The sequence below is a fragment of the Hyla sarda genome, chromosome 2, assembly GCF_029499605.1.
Source record: "Hyla sarda isolate aHylSar1 chromosome 2, aHylSar1.hap1, whole genome shotgun sequence".
Classification (NCBI taxonomy): Eukaryota; Metazoa; Chordata; class Amphibia; order Anura; family Hylidae; genus Hyla; species Hyla sarda.
The window spans coordinates 60636769-60651934 of NC_079190.1; the positions used below are offsets into that span (position 1 = coordinate 60636769).

The 15166-nt window shown below is 44.9% G+C and overlaps 1 protein-coding gene across 3 annotated transcripts in view; it reads left to right on the forward strand.

Annotated features, from left to right (window-relative positions):
- Positions 1-15166, forward strand: part of BRCA2 (BRCA2 DNA repair associated) — a 101713-nt gene that overhangs the window by 81732 nt on the left and 4815 nt on the right. For all 3 annotated transcript variants that reach the window (XM_056561886.1, XM_056561887.1, XM_056561888.1), the window contains 7 exons: positions 2621-2765; positions 3992-4113; positions 5622-5823; positions 7114-7280; positions 7361-7499; positions 8704-8960; positions 11524-11661. In XM_056561886.1, the coding sequence (XP_056417861.1) occupies positions 2621-2765; positions 3992-4113; positions 5622-5823; positions 7114-7280; positions 7361-7499; positions 8704-8960; positions 11524-11661 (1170 nt within the window). The remainder of the gene's footprint in view (positions 1-2620; positions 2766-3991; positions 4114-5621; positions 5824-7113; positions 7281-7360; positions 7500-8703; positions 8961-11523; positions 11662-15166) is intronic.

Sequence of the window (15166 nt, forward strand, 5' to 3'; positions counted from 1 at the left end):
AGCTTGATGGAAACACAGGAATGCAGCCACAATACACTAGCTTCCTATCTAAGCCTACCCCTGCTGTCTAACAAATCCTTAGTAGTCTATGTACAAAGCTCTTTGCTCACTAAATATGCACCTTTTTAGCCTGTCTGCACTGTAAACAAGACTATATCCAGATATACTTCTAATATTGTGTATTAAGCGTATCTGTGATTCCACACAGTTCCAATTGGTCTTGTACTACAATAAATACTGAAATATTATAGAGACTGAAAACCACTCATTTTATTAATTCTTATTAAAATATCAAAACACTCAAAATCATAAACCATCGGCCGCCATCAATTATTCACTGTATTTCCACACTATTCAAAAAATATTAATAAAAAAAAATTCATTTCGTGCACAATTGCATGTATCGGAGCTAATGGCTAGAGGTATGGGCTATTGCTCATAAAAATATATAAATAAGGACCGTATTATCCGATACCTGCAATTGTGCATGAAATGAATGCAAACATTTTTGAATTGTGTGGAAATACGGTGAATAATTGATGGCGGTCGGTGGTTTATGCTTTAGAGTGTTTTGATATTTTAATAAGAATTAATAAAGTGAGTGGTTTCAACCTCTTGGTGACGCAGGGCGTATGCATACGCCCTGCATCCCCGATCCTTAAGGACTCAGGGCGTACCTGTATGCCCTGAATATTTCCGGTCCCTGCTGCTCGCCGGCCAGGGACCGAACCGGGATGCCTGCTGAAATCATTCAACAGGCATCCCGTGACAACGCCTGGGGGGGTCCTGAGACCCGATCAATTCAGATCATCGATTTGCGGCAATTCTGAGTCAATCGGGTCCCTGGTGACCCGGAAAAAAAGGATGATAGGTGCCGTCCAAGACGGCACCTATCATCCTTTAGCAACAGAAGTGAGGTGGCACTGGTGCCCCCTCAACGTTCGTCCTGATTCGTCGACCGTTACCGGCTGATGAATCAGGACGCCTGCAGTGGAGATGTCCCTAAAGGCACCCACTCCGCCCCTGTTCCAGAGGGCGAGAGCGGGTACCTGTGACTGGGGCCCCCGATCCCCGGCATCGGTGGCGGGATCGGGACCCCAGGAGCGGAGTCGGCGAAGGCAGGCGGATCGTCAGTGTGCAGCAGCAGGAGGTAAGGCTGGCCTCCTGCTGTTGCTTAGCAACAACTCCCAACATGCACACAAGGGCATGCTGGGAGTTATTGTTATGCAACAGCAGAAGGCACAACTACAACTCCCAGCATGCCCTTTGGTAGTTTGGGCATGCTGGGGGTTGTAGTTATGCATGTAGTTAGGCATTTTTGTGTCTCCAGCTGTTGCATAACTACAGCCCCCAGCATGCACGGGCAGCCAAAGGGCATGCTGGAAGTTGTAGTTATGCAACAGCTGGAGGCACACTACTGCAACTCCCAGCATGCCCTTTGGCTGTCCGTGCATACTGGGGGTTGTAGTTATGCAACAGCTTGAGGCACACTACTGCAAGTCCCAGCATGCCCTTTGGCTGTAAGTGTATGCTGAGAGTTGTAGTTTTGCAACAGCTGAAGGAACACTGGTTGCGAAACAGAGTTAAGTAATAAACTCCCAGTGTTTTGCAACCAGTGTGCCTCCAGCTGTTGCAAACTACAACTCCCAGCATGTACTGATAGACCGTACATGGGAGTTATAGTTTTGCAACAGCTGGAGGCACACTGGTTGCGAAACAGAGTTAAGTAATAAACTCCCAGTGTTTTGCAACCAGTGTGCCTTCAGTTGTTGCATAACTACAACCCCCAGCATGCACGGGCAACCAAAGGGCATGCTGGGAGTTTTAGTAGTATGTCTCAAGCTGTTGCATAACTACAAGTCCCAGCATGCCCTTTGGGTGTCCGGGCATGCTAAGAGTTGTAGCTTTTTGCAACAGCTGAAGGCACACTGGTTGCAAAACACTGAGTTTGTTACCTAAATCAGTGTTTTGCAACCAGTGCCCCTCCAGCTGTTGCAAGCTACAATTCCCAGAATGCACTGATAGACCGTACATGCTGGGAGTTGTAGTTTTACAAAAAAAAAAAGCTGGAGGCACACTGGTTGTGAAACACTGAGTAAAGTAACAAGCTCTCAGTGTTTTGCAAACAGTGTGCCTCCAGCTGTTCCATAACTACAACCCCCAAAGGGCATGCTGGGAGTTGTAGTTTTGCAACAGCTGGAGGTTTGTGCAATATCTGGAGGTCCAAAGTTTGGAGACCACTGCTCTAGAGATACAGATTGCTCACACTGTGCATTTTGTTTCTTTTCCTGTCCTATTGCTGAACAAGTCTTTCCTGGATGATTTTCAGGCCTTGCTGGCATTCGTATCTCTATAATATGCAGCAATTGCCATTCACCCTATACTGACACATGCTCATTGAGTCACTTTACGTCTCAAATTGGTGTTTTACAGCAAATCAATAGATGTCATAGGTCTCTGATCAGGGTGGGGCTGGCCGGTTTCTCTTCACTACTTGAGGGCATTAGCCTGTTTGGATCCTGACCCACTATGGGGTTTCCATCGCCTGCACCCTCCCAGTTCAATACTTTGTTAACTTGTTGTTTTTTCATTGTTGTAAAATATCTGTCTTTTTACCCAGTGGATGGAAAAAATGGGCAATGGGACATATGTATTTCGCAATGAACGTGCCGAAGAAAGAGAGGCAGAAAAACATTCTGCCAAGCAACAGAAGAGTCTGGAAGCCTTATATGATAAGATTCAGGAGGAATGTGAAAAGCAGCAAGGTAAGAATGTTAAAACAGCTAATGCTTGGCAGCTATTCAAGTGAAGAGCTGGTTGGGTAGTATGAGGTTGGCTCACATCTGACAGAATGAGAGCCACTTGGCTTGTAGCGTGTCTCTACCATAAGCAAAGGAACCGCTTCTAGGCAGTGACCATAGTTTATGGGTGTTTGTGCATGATATTTTCTCTTTTTAGGTTAGGGTAGGGTCACTCGTGTGGGCTTTTGCTGCATATTTGCTGCTGCGTATATTTATACCCATTATAGTCAAAATCAGCAGGTGTCACAGAGGTGAGGCCAAACAGCTTAGAGTACCAAGCCCTGTCTCCAAAGCCTTGCCCTTAAGCAGATTGCCTCGCCTCTGACACCCTGTTCACCCGCACTAAACCTAATATACTGGGTTATAGTCTGAATGAACAGCTTAACAAAGAGGGGTCACTTGCTTAAATTAATTCTGGCACTGTAATCTTCATTGCACTCTAGCACGCATTGAAGGCAGGGAGTCAGCTTACCCAGCTCCCCTGCCTACTCCATATTCTCCATCTTCCCCTGCCCCCGACATTATTATGCTGATGAAGGCAGCGAGCGATCGCACAGAGAGCAGAACTCTGTATTGAACGGATTTAAGGAAGTGACCTCGCTCTTCACGCGCACTATAACCCAGTATATTTGAGTGTGGGTAAACAGGGTGTCAGATTCTATTTAAGCTCAAATAGAAAATATCCATTAATATTATCAAAAGTATGTTTGATATCTCGTCCTAACAGTGTCTGCAGCTCATATCATAAATATTAGCTGACAGATTTTCTTTAAATATATTTTGGTATATTGGCCCTGATTTATAAAACTGTGTGAGAGAAAAAAAATTGAGTGATTTTTCCACAGCAGCCAATCACAGCTCAGGTTTCACTTTACCAGAGCTTGTTAACTGGGCTGTGATTGGCTGCTGTGGAAAAATCTCTCCACTTTCTCTCACACAGTTTTATAAATCTGGGCTTTTATCGTTAATAAAATAGAACTGTGATCATTTTTTGTACGAAGACCAGTTTTGTTTGAATCCATGATAGGCTGGGTGCCTTGATTTTGCCAAATTTGTATGGTTTAGAATAAATGACAGCCAAACAACATGAATATATATATATATATATATATATATATATATATAAAATTATACTATTTATTAGAGTATGGAAATGTAGGTAGCTAATACAGTTATATACTCTTTTGTAGTCTGTGCTGTGAAAAAAAGACCAAGACGTCAGTCTTTAAGTGAAACCCAAATCCGCGCTCTCCAGGATGGTGCAGAACTCTACGAAGCCCTTCAGAATGAGCCCGACCCGAGCTACCTTGAAGTAAGAGTTACCATAACATATACATCTAGGAGGATAAGTGTAAAAAATTTTGAAGGGACTAGAAATGAATATAGCACTATAAAAAGTTAGTGTACAAAATATGTTGGTTTGAAACATTGCTGATTCTGTAAATACTTATGGGTAAATAAAATTCTATAACTGGACTGGAGTGCTGCCTCCTCTCCTTTTGGATCCTTGAATTGTTCAAAATAGGGGTTAAGCCTTGTGAAACACGTGTCACAGCTCAAATCACAGTGCCTGATCTAATGTCTTTTTGTTGGAATTTTTTTTTTTTTAATATATTACCCTTATGTTATTTGTAGAGAAATTGCTGGTAAATACATTGTATCTATATTAGGGATCGACCGATATCGTTTTTTTAGGGCCGATACCGATAATCGGTGCAGGTTAGGGCCGATAGCCGATAACTTATACCGATATTCCGGTATAAGTTATCGGCTATTTAACCCCCTGCGACACCGCTGCAGATCATTGATTTAAAGCGGGCGCTTTAAATCAATGATCTGCAGTGTCTTTTGCGGGGCCATAGACCGCCGCCGCCACCACCCGCTTCTCTCCCCTACCTGCCAGGGTGCTTCGAGCCATCCATCCATCGTTCCTGTAGTGTCCGGGGGCGTTCCGGGTGGAGGGTGGTCCGGTCCGGGCTGTCCTTCTTCTCCGGCGGTCATCTTCTCCACTCCGGGCAGGCTCCGGCCTAGTACGCTGCATAGACGTCGCTGCACAGTGACGCCCGTGCGCAGCGACGCACCTGGCGTAGCGGCGTCTATGCAGCGTACTAGGCCGGAGCCTGCCCGGAGTGGAGAAGAAGACCGTGGGAGAAGAAGGACAGCCCGGACCACCCTCCACCCGGAACGCCCCCGGACACTACATGAAGGAAGGATGGCCTGGACCACCCCCATTACGGGTAAGTTTAATTTTTTTATTGACTCAGAGGGTGGGGGAGGGGCCCGACCGGTATAGCGGTATGGGAAAAATCCATACCGGTATACCGCATCACGGTGGGGGGGTGCGACGCGGTGCGGTGGGTCGGGCGTGCGGTGCGACGGGTCGAGGGGGTGGCGGTCGCGGTGCGGTGCGGGGGGCGGGGCATTATCGGCAAGATAATTGCCGATAACGATAATGCCCAAAATCGTGATTATCGGCCGATAATATCGGCCATACCGATAATCGGTCGATCCCTAATCTATATGTCTATCTATCTGCACATACAATCTAATTACAGCATTTGCCCCTTTACAAATAGAATGAGTAAAAAGGTTATCTGTAATTGACTTGTATGGCCTGCTCAGTGCAGAATAAGCAGGGGAGAGAGAGGCCAGTTCTATTGATGGCCCTAACCCTGCCTCCCAGTACTCGGCACACTACACAGCAGTGAGGAGCTGCTTCTGAAAGAGGATGTGGCTGTAGCTTCTGGGGACCAGATTCACCATAAGCGGGTATTATGTGACTTTTAAGTTTGACGGAAAGATTCCTTAACTCTTTTACAGTCTTGCCTTAGTAGTGATCAGCTGAGGGCCTTGAACCATCACAGACAGTTACTAAATGACACGAGGCAGGCTCAGATCCAGGCTGAATTCAGGAAAGCCATTGAATCCTCAGAACAGGAAGCTGGCAGCACTACACGAAGGGATGTTACTCCAGTATGGAAAATACGGATTGTGGATTACAAAGACCATGACTCTACCTCAGGTTTGTTTTCACTCATTTTTATAGTTTTTTTGAGATTCCAGGCAACTTTTCATGTAAAATGTAATAAAAACAAACAAACTGTTAATACTAAGTAGCCATGTTAAGGTTACAATCACACGTACAGGATCCTGCACAGATTTGATGAGGATTTGTAACTGCAGATTAGAAGCTGTGCTCAGTCATTTAGTTTACATTGTAATCTGCAGCAGAAAATCCTGTGCATCAAATCTGCGTACGTGTGAACGTACCCTAAAGATTCATACTTCTAGGCAGAGACCTGACTATGAGGAGGTTGACTGAGCATGTGTGTCCACGAGCACTTAGCTCAATAGGTGGATGTGCACATTGCAATGCGCTGTACATAATCTATTATAATCGGTTTAGTTTAAACCCATCCCAGCATTTGATATGCTTATATGTCAGGTTGGGAGTGTACAATTGGTTCAGGAGCAGAGCCCGCTGCATGAATGGCTCTGTATTACAGATGACAGATGCCTGTCAGTCGGATGTTTGAACACTTAGATGTTGTATTTAATAGTAGCTATGACATCTAAGCCGATAGACAAGAAGGGCCTCCTCTGTCACCTGACACTACAAATCCCCCCCCCCCCCCCTAGAAAGTGATTGTATGATGCCTAGTTCTTTACATGGCATCTAGAGGCCTAGTTAATTTCCCCAAGTCTCCAATGTCAGTATTGCTGTTACACCAGAACACTGATCTGCAGAAACATATGATTTCTACTGCATTGTGAAAAAAACATTTTTTTAATTAATCCCGTTGCTAGATTGCATTTTTTATTTCATCCACTTCACTTAAAAAAGGTTTTTTAAAGAATAAGAAAATTATTTATCCTAACTCTCAGACTGAATCCTTGCAAGCACATCCATACACAAGTCACGTGATCACATCATCCATGGCTCAGAACAACTGTGCATTTTCTTACATGCTCTAAACCAAGAACAAAACAGGTAACTGCTGATGTTTACACAAGACCCTTTCAGAGAACCCTACAGAATCACAAATTTTATTTATTATTATTTTTTTCAAATCTTCCTGCAACCAATAGAACGAAAATCACATGTAATAAAGATTTTTGGATTTATAAAATGTAAAAGAAAATATATTGATTTATTCCTTTTCTGTGTTGTAACATTGGGTAAAAAAGAAATACATAAATAGTGCAGATGTTAAAGGACCTGTGAAATCCATTAGGAAATGCACCGAAAACCTTGAGCACTCAAGTTGACCCTTTAATATTGAGAGCTATATATTTTGTATCCCTCTTACAGCCTACATGTTAAATATATGGCGACCATTACCTGATGTAGTGTCACTGCTAAAGGAAGGAGGAAGGTTCAGAATCTATCAGCTGGCAGCCTCCCAGTCAAGAGGAAAATCAGACACTGGTGCAGTGCAGCTGACAGCCACCAAGAAGACGCAGTTCCAGCAGCTGCAGGTGAGAGGAGCTGCGAGAGAGCCATTTCTAGGGGGGGTATATCCTCACTGCATATGCTCACTGAGAATGTTTATGATCAGCCTCTACAGCACGTCCTCGAGCAGATCTACACCGAGAGACAAGTCACAGAGTTCAGTCAGTTCCTGGAGCCTCATTTCACAGCTGCATATGGAGAAGTGGATGTGGTGGGAGTGGTGATATACACACAACTAAAACCAGGTATAATCACACATAAATATAACAGCCTGAGTAAATACTCTCCTAACATTGCATGTTTGCATGCCAGATGGAAACTGTATACAGTATCACTCGCAAGAAAACATTTGCAAACACAAAATGAATAGCATATAAAACTTTTAGACATGCCATCCAGTTTGTAGCCCAAAATCAAGATAGTGAAGGGTTTAGATGACATTTACACATCACATAGATCCCGTGGATCCAGACTAAACTTTGAGATGACATTTTGTTACATGCAGATTTTGTTTATTTTGGTGTGGATGTCACTCTGTGTTGCAGATGTTTAGTACAATGCAGATAGGACATCTGCAGCATTTATCAGATCCATAAGATCACGGAGAATGAATGGACTAAAGCTCACTGGCATTGTGCTGTACTTTAGTGGGGAAATTAAGTACAGATTCTGCAACTGAAAATTCTGCAACAAGAACGCAATTTGTAAACCCACCCTTAAAGGAAAACTGTCAGATATTTTCTCCTGCACTATGCACAGGTACTGATGGATAGTGCGGGAGACGCTGATTCCAACGAGCCCTACCTTGACTGGATCCGCCCGGCCGTTGGCCTGCAATTGTAGTTTTATTCTATGTGTATATCCTGCTGTAACTGGCACGGGCGGGGCTTCTGCACTGACGTCAGCGGCGCTTATGAATATTCATACCCCCCTCCCACCAGTTATCCCTCTCTTCGCTGCTCCTAACTGGAGGGAGGGGGGATGAATATTCATAAGCGGCGCTGACATCAGTGCCAGTTAACCCGCAGAAGCCCCACCCGTGCCAGTTACAACAAGATATACACGTAGAATAAAACTACAATTGCGGGGGAATGGCCAGGCGGTTCCAGGCAAGGTAGGAAACACAAATGAAAAGTGTCAAAAAATCGTTCACCTGCACCAACCCACCATCCTTATTGATTCCAGAGTAGAAGCCTGTATAGTGAGTTGTTTAGGTTTTGAGTCTTTAATGATAATGTCCCTCTGTCTGCAGAGCAGAAAACCTGACTCCTGGTTAGATGAATTCAGTCGCTCAGCAATCTTCATGTTTCTTCTCATTCATTCCACAATTATATTCTGCGAATAATATTCCCATTAGTAAAATGAAAAATCCCTTAAAAATAGCAAGAACTAAAGTATTGAAATGTACCAATTTTTTATCTAAATACAAAAAAAAACTAAACTTTTTAGGTGCTGCCCCACTGGTTTATTTGTCAGATGAGAGGTGTAATATTGTGGCACTGAAGTTCTATACAGATCTCGGACAACTAGCCCTGGAAGATCTCACCAGACCGTGCACCTTTATCGCTGCTGCTAACCTACGCTGGAGGTCAGAGTACACGTATGGAGTTCCTGTACTGTACGCTGGAGATCTGTCCTTTTTTGCAGCAAATCCTAAAGAGCATCATCTAATGAAAGCTATCCAGAAACTCCGTCAGTTCATACAGGTAACTAAAGGTGGAGATTCTGTGAAAACCTGGTATGATAGAGATTTCATTGTGATGTGTAGGGATTTAAAGGGGTTATCCAACATAAGGTGACTTTACTACTTACCTGCCAGACAGTAATGGACATCATTAGGAAAGATCCGTGCTTGTCTTACAGCTAAATGGCTGTGTTGTGAGTCCACCAAAAATCTACTGCTTTCTTTTTGTGAAATGGCTATTTCCTGTTGGAGTTCCCTCCCTCCAATTACAAGTCCTAGGATCACTTGTTTGTAAGTGTACGGTGACTTTTTCCCTCCCACACATCAGCCACCCCACCCATTGCAACACAGATAAGCACCCTTGCATGCATGCTGTGCTTGAAACTACAATTCCCTGCATCTCTGTGGAGAATGATCTCCTTTTCACCCAGCGGTAGCTCCTCCTATTAAAACAGACAGGCTCCCTTTCAACACCTGACTAGTGATGTGATATCTCCTACCGCACTGCAACCTGGGAAAATCTTAGACAACACTTAACTTGTATGCTGCTAAAAATTGCAAGACCAGCCGTCAAACACAGGTACAGACACTATTCTGAACTACAATAATTTTACAGCCCGGAATACCCCTTTAAAGGGGTATGCCACTTTGTGTTGGCATCTGTCTTGAACATAATGGCCTCCTTTGAAAAACACTGTGCATAAGAAACTAGTGCAAGTGCTATGTGAAGATATTCCTGGTCACATGCCCCTCCATCAGCAGCCATGTTCAGAACAGCGGCACCATGCTTTCTGTTTGAACGTAAAATCTCCAATCTTATTGTTAGTCAAAATTACAATTGAGAGGACGCAGAAGTATCTTGGCCTTTTCCCTTTCATTGCAATCTTCTTTAGAGGACATGTTCCAAATTTGTACTATTGTTAAAGCATACCCATCAGATACAACAAAATTTTTTTTTTTAATATATCACTCAGTACCTAATCCTGACCATGTACATCTAATTTTTGTGTCTAGCACCTTTATTTATTTTTTTATTACACTTTTAATTTGGCTCACTAGTCTGAATTCCTCTCAAAGGGAGGGGGCGTGGCCTCACTGTGCAGGTCTCCGCCCCCTCCCTCAGTATGCTGTCTGCTCACACCTCCACTAGCATTAGCAAAACTACAACTCCCAGCTTGTCCTCACTGACAGTAGCGGGACACAAGCTGACAGTGGGAGGATTTTTCCTCCAGATATGAGCCCTGCACTCACAGCTGCCAATCAAGGAAGTGTGTCCATGACATAGGTGATGACGCATGGACACAGCAGGACTAGTATGTGTCCAAGCAGGCAGGGAAAGCAGTTGTTTGACTGGCTTTTTCAGTATGAAATACAGAAATGTTTCTAATGAAAGCAATTGCAAAAACCTGTTGGTTATACATGCTTTATAACATATCAAAAGTTTTTGTATCTGACAGTGCCCATTTAAAGCAAATTAAATACTTTTTCCTTTTCACATAAGGCTGCACACACAATGTTCCCACATGATGTGTACGATAGCCTATAAAATCCATATGGTCTTGTATGTACCAGGTACATAATCAACCTGATGTATCATAGCCATTGAGGGACTTACATTTGTTTGCAAGATGCAGGAAACACATAGAAGGTATTAAAGGGATATTCCAGCATTATATTTTTTACATTATGCTGGTGAGGCAGTAAAAAAAAAAAATCATACTTGTCTACCCTGGATCCCTGCAGGCGAGATGAAAAAAATAAAAAAAAATTGGCCTGGTCCTTAAGGGGTTAAGAGATTTTCCAATAAACACTGACATGTCACGCTTCTTCAGATATACTGAGCATACACTGTAAGTTCTATCTGTACATGTTTTCTATGGACCTCATTTGCTGTATGAAAACCAGATCAGAATCCCCCCGTCTTGGAGCCATTTATTAATCTATATGGGAGAAGAAGCCTCCCTGTGGAGGTACCAGTCTTCTGAAAGTGAAGAGGAACATTCTACAACACGAATAGGGGAATATATACATTTGTATTAACACAGAAGATACTCTAATGCCATAGCATAAATGAAAGGGAATCAATCCCATAAAGTCATCAGGGAGGGGATTGGATACGTACATTTGATCTCAATAATGCTACTTGCAGGACCAAGCTAAATAAAGTGGCCCAGCTATTGCCGCTGCAAAATGCAGGCCTTTCTTCCCTGAACCTGACTCATGTATGACTGACAGCACTGGTATCCAATCAGAAGACTGCCAGAGCTGTCAATCATACATGAGGGGAAGGGCCTGGCACACACAATGCAGAGAGCTCTGGACATGGAGAAGAGCCTGCCTCTTTGACTCTGACTGCAGCACAGGAGAATATGTATCCCACATGTCATGCAGGCACCCAGCTGGGGTGAAGATAAGAGCAACAACATTGGTCTGAACACAGAATAAGCTTAGTTAGGGGAATAACAAAGGGTTAGGCGTGAATCTTGGTGGTAAAACCCATTTAATGGGTTCTGAGTTTTGAGATCAGAACTAATTTAAAATTATTAGGAAGATGCAAGTAACCAAAACATTTCCTATACGCTCAGTATGTTACAGAATTTGGCAAAGAAATGGAGAATAAACTGATGAACATCCTGGAAACTCAAAATCCACAGGAGAAAGGGTCCTTGGCAACCTGCAGTGTGGACCCGTGCTCTCGTGGAGCTGCTGGAAATAGATGCTCTGTAAGTGAATCCTCTGTTGTCTCTCTCACTTTGTAGTTTTGTGCACCATTTCTCACACAACAATTCAATTATATGGTTCACGTCAGGAATAAGCCCCTTATTGTGATGTTGATCACACATTATACAGCATATAATGTATATAGGAGGCAGACTATGACTATAGTTCATAATAAATGCACATCTTCTGGCAAACAAAAAATAATACACATAAAACAGCAGGCTCCATAATACTTTATTTCCTATTCGGAGTCCCAGAATGCTTACATCGGCCTTCTTCACTATCGCTGCTGCAGATGGATGTTTACCAGTTGTGCTGTGAGATGAAGTTGGCAAAATATATCAAAATAACAAACATGTTAAACTAAGACCCCAAAAAAAGACACTAAGACCAAAAATAAATTACCAAAATGTATATGTGACATTTTAGGACTACTGATAGCCCCTCCCATTTTTCTAGACACTTTTCAAAACTGTCAGGGCAGGAATAAAGTTTCTAGGTCTCTTATTTAAAAATAATAGGCTCCTTAATTATCCTTACAGGGGCCTCAGTGGTCTTAGAGATGTGTCACTCACTCCCTGCAGCCTGCAACTATTTAGGTTAAACAGGTATTCCACCCCAAGACATCTTACCACCTATCCAAAGGATAGGGGATAAGATGTCTGATCGCAGGGAGTCCAGCCACTGGGGACCCCCTTGATCTCCAGCCCAGCACCCTGTAATCCACATGTACAGAACGAACTCCGCTAAGTGCCAGATGACCATGGCTGCCTGCAGCCTAGCAAAGCACAGCTGGTGTTCTGAACATAAATGCTCAAAATCCTGGGGTGCTGGGCTGCAGATTGCTGGGGTCCCAGCAGCCGGACCCCTCATAATTAAACTTCCTATCTCCTATACTTTGGATAGGGGTTAAGATGTCTAGAGGTGGAGTACCCCTTTAAGGCTCAGCAAATGGAGAGGGCAGTAAGGCCCCTTTCAACACGTAAAGGACATTTCTTGGTCGCTCTTCATTGGGGGACACCGTTACTGATGGGTATATGCTCTTGCCACTAGGAGGCGCTGACGCTAAGGAAAAAAATATATAAAACTCGTCTCCTCCCTGGCAGGATATACCCACCCACTGGAAGTGAGATAATCAGTTTTAGCTTAGTGTCAGTAGGAGGCAGACATAGGTCTGGAGTTCTCCAGACCTGGTCTTTTTCTTGTTTTAGTTAGGGATGTCTAGTTAGTTTTTTCATTCCTTTTAATTTCCGTTTTCAGGTGGGGGTTCAGGAGCATGGAGCTTCCTGTTTCCCCTTACGCAATGATGGGGCACAGGGCATATAGTATGTGCTGTTAACCCCTTCTTGCCAGTAATAGGGGTAGTACCTTGGGTCCGGGTCCCCCCCATAGTCCCTGCTCGTCTTGCTGTTGCAGCCTGACATGATGCAGGTGACACCTAGCTGGTTGAAGACATCTGCATGTGAGTATTGGCAATTCAGGTGAGTATGCCCCTTTCTCCTCCAACCCCCCCCCCCCCCCCCCAACCCCCCCCCGACTTCCCTTTCCAATGATCGGGCAAGGATCCTTTCTTTATTCTGCTGTGGGGCTGTGCTTCCTCTCTGCTGGGTCCTGCAGGGGTTAACACGTGGGTACAGGGGAGCCTTAGGGGGTTAATGCATGCCCACCGGCATTTTACTGTAGGGAGCTGGGGTCTCACTTGCGCAGCGCTGTGCGGTGTTCTCTCGGGGATGCTGGCACCTACCGCGGCTGAATTCCCTGCACCGATCCTCTATAGGGGGCAGGCATTTTCGTTATCTCCCCTTCCTCCCGCGGCAGTTTTCATTGTCGGGTGGCACCTCCACCCGGCACCTTCCCCCAATACTGGCTGCAGAGTAGCGCTGGCTGGCGTTTTTTACTTTAGTTTCTGTCCGTCACTTAGCTCGGGCGACCGGAGAGCGGGGGTACTATAAATCTAGGCCGCGGCTTTGGCCTGTACATTCGTGCACGAGCTCCGCCCACTTCCCCATCTGGCTGTGTGCTTTTTCAGGACTCCCTCCCTCTTCTCCTGCCGGCCTATTGTGTTCCAGTGCGCGCACCAGGGGTCACTGACCGCCCTATCAGAGTGGTGGCTGGGACATCCCATGGACACTTTGGCTCCGCCCCCCAGTGAGCTTCTCTCGGGCACTCTACACCTTCCAGTGGCTGTATACTACATTGTTGTCAGCATTTTTTTCTCTCTCTTGAGAGTGTTAGGCTCTACGTCGGGTCCACTACCATACACTTCCCACACCGTGGCGGAAGTTGAGGCAACCCACTGCCAAGGTGTAGTCCCGAGTGAGTCATCCCATGTTGCTCCATGGGCCCTATACAATGCACCACATGTTGATTTGCGGGGTTCCCTACTTTACCAGGTCCCTCTCCACATGCCTGCTGCTCTCACGGTTGAAAGCTGGTATCCCACCTTTAGGGTGTGGTTCCAGGCTGTGTCTGCATGGCTTTCTCATCCACCAGCTCACCTCCCCCATTCCTGCCGATTCCCTTACTGGAGTGTCCCTGTGGGTTCATTAGACCCTCTTTCTACCTGTAAGTCAGACTGTGTCAGCATGTTTCCTTCCCCACATACATCCTTCATCTCTTATGTCAGCGACAGCAGTCTTGGCGTGTGGCACCATTAAGAGATGTTATGTGGGCGTTTTCCTGCAGGCGCCACAAACTTTCACAACAACAGCAGCACTCTCTCTTCCCCTTTCTAGGGTACAAGGTTGGTCTGCTAGGGGCATGGTTGTGACACACCGTTGGGTGCTGAGCCTGTCTTCCATATGGCCGGACATTTGGATGTTTGCAGTTTATATCGTGTCTGCAGTCTTGGTACCCACACTACTATCGTGAGGTCACCATGTCTGTGTCCCCACATATGCTACGGCCACTCTGCATGTGTAGAGCCCGCCTCCCCTTCTATTCAGTGGGGTGTGCCTCGGCCCTTCCTGTGACCTTGTTTCCTCAGGTCTTTGGCAGTTGAGCACTTTTGCTCTGGCGTCGGGCCTGATGGCTTTGTTGACGCACTGGTCCAGGGTTTCACCCCGATGGGATGTTCCTCTTAACGCTGTTGGTCGTGTGGGCTTCTTCCTTGCATTCGTAGTCACATCTTTGTATTTTTGTATATCACCTACAAAAAAGGCTTAGCCATATAGGAATAGCCACCACTGGTTTGTGCAAAACGCACGAACAACCACCAAAGAAAACCAGTTATGTAAAAAAAAATAACACTTTATTTGACATATATGCAAATTATGACATACATTTACAATGAAGAGGAAAATATAAAATCAAGGCACCACATAAACAGCTACAGAATTTTGTATTTTTGCCCAGCCCGTGTCCAGGATTCCAATCCCTCTTGGGACACAAATTAACTCCTCCATGCCTCGACATGTTGTTGCAGGGTTCCTCCTGGGGGCTGCGTCCACCCAGTACTTTGTCCATTGCCGTAGGGTGACATTTCCCTAATCTTACAGTGCCTGGTGT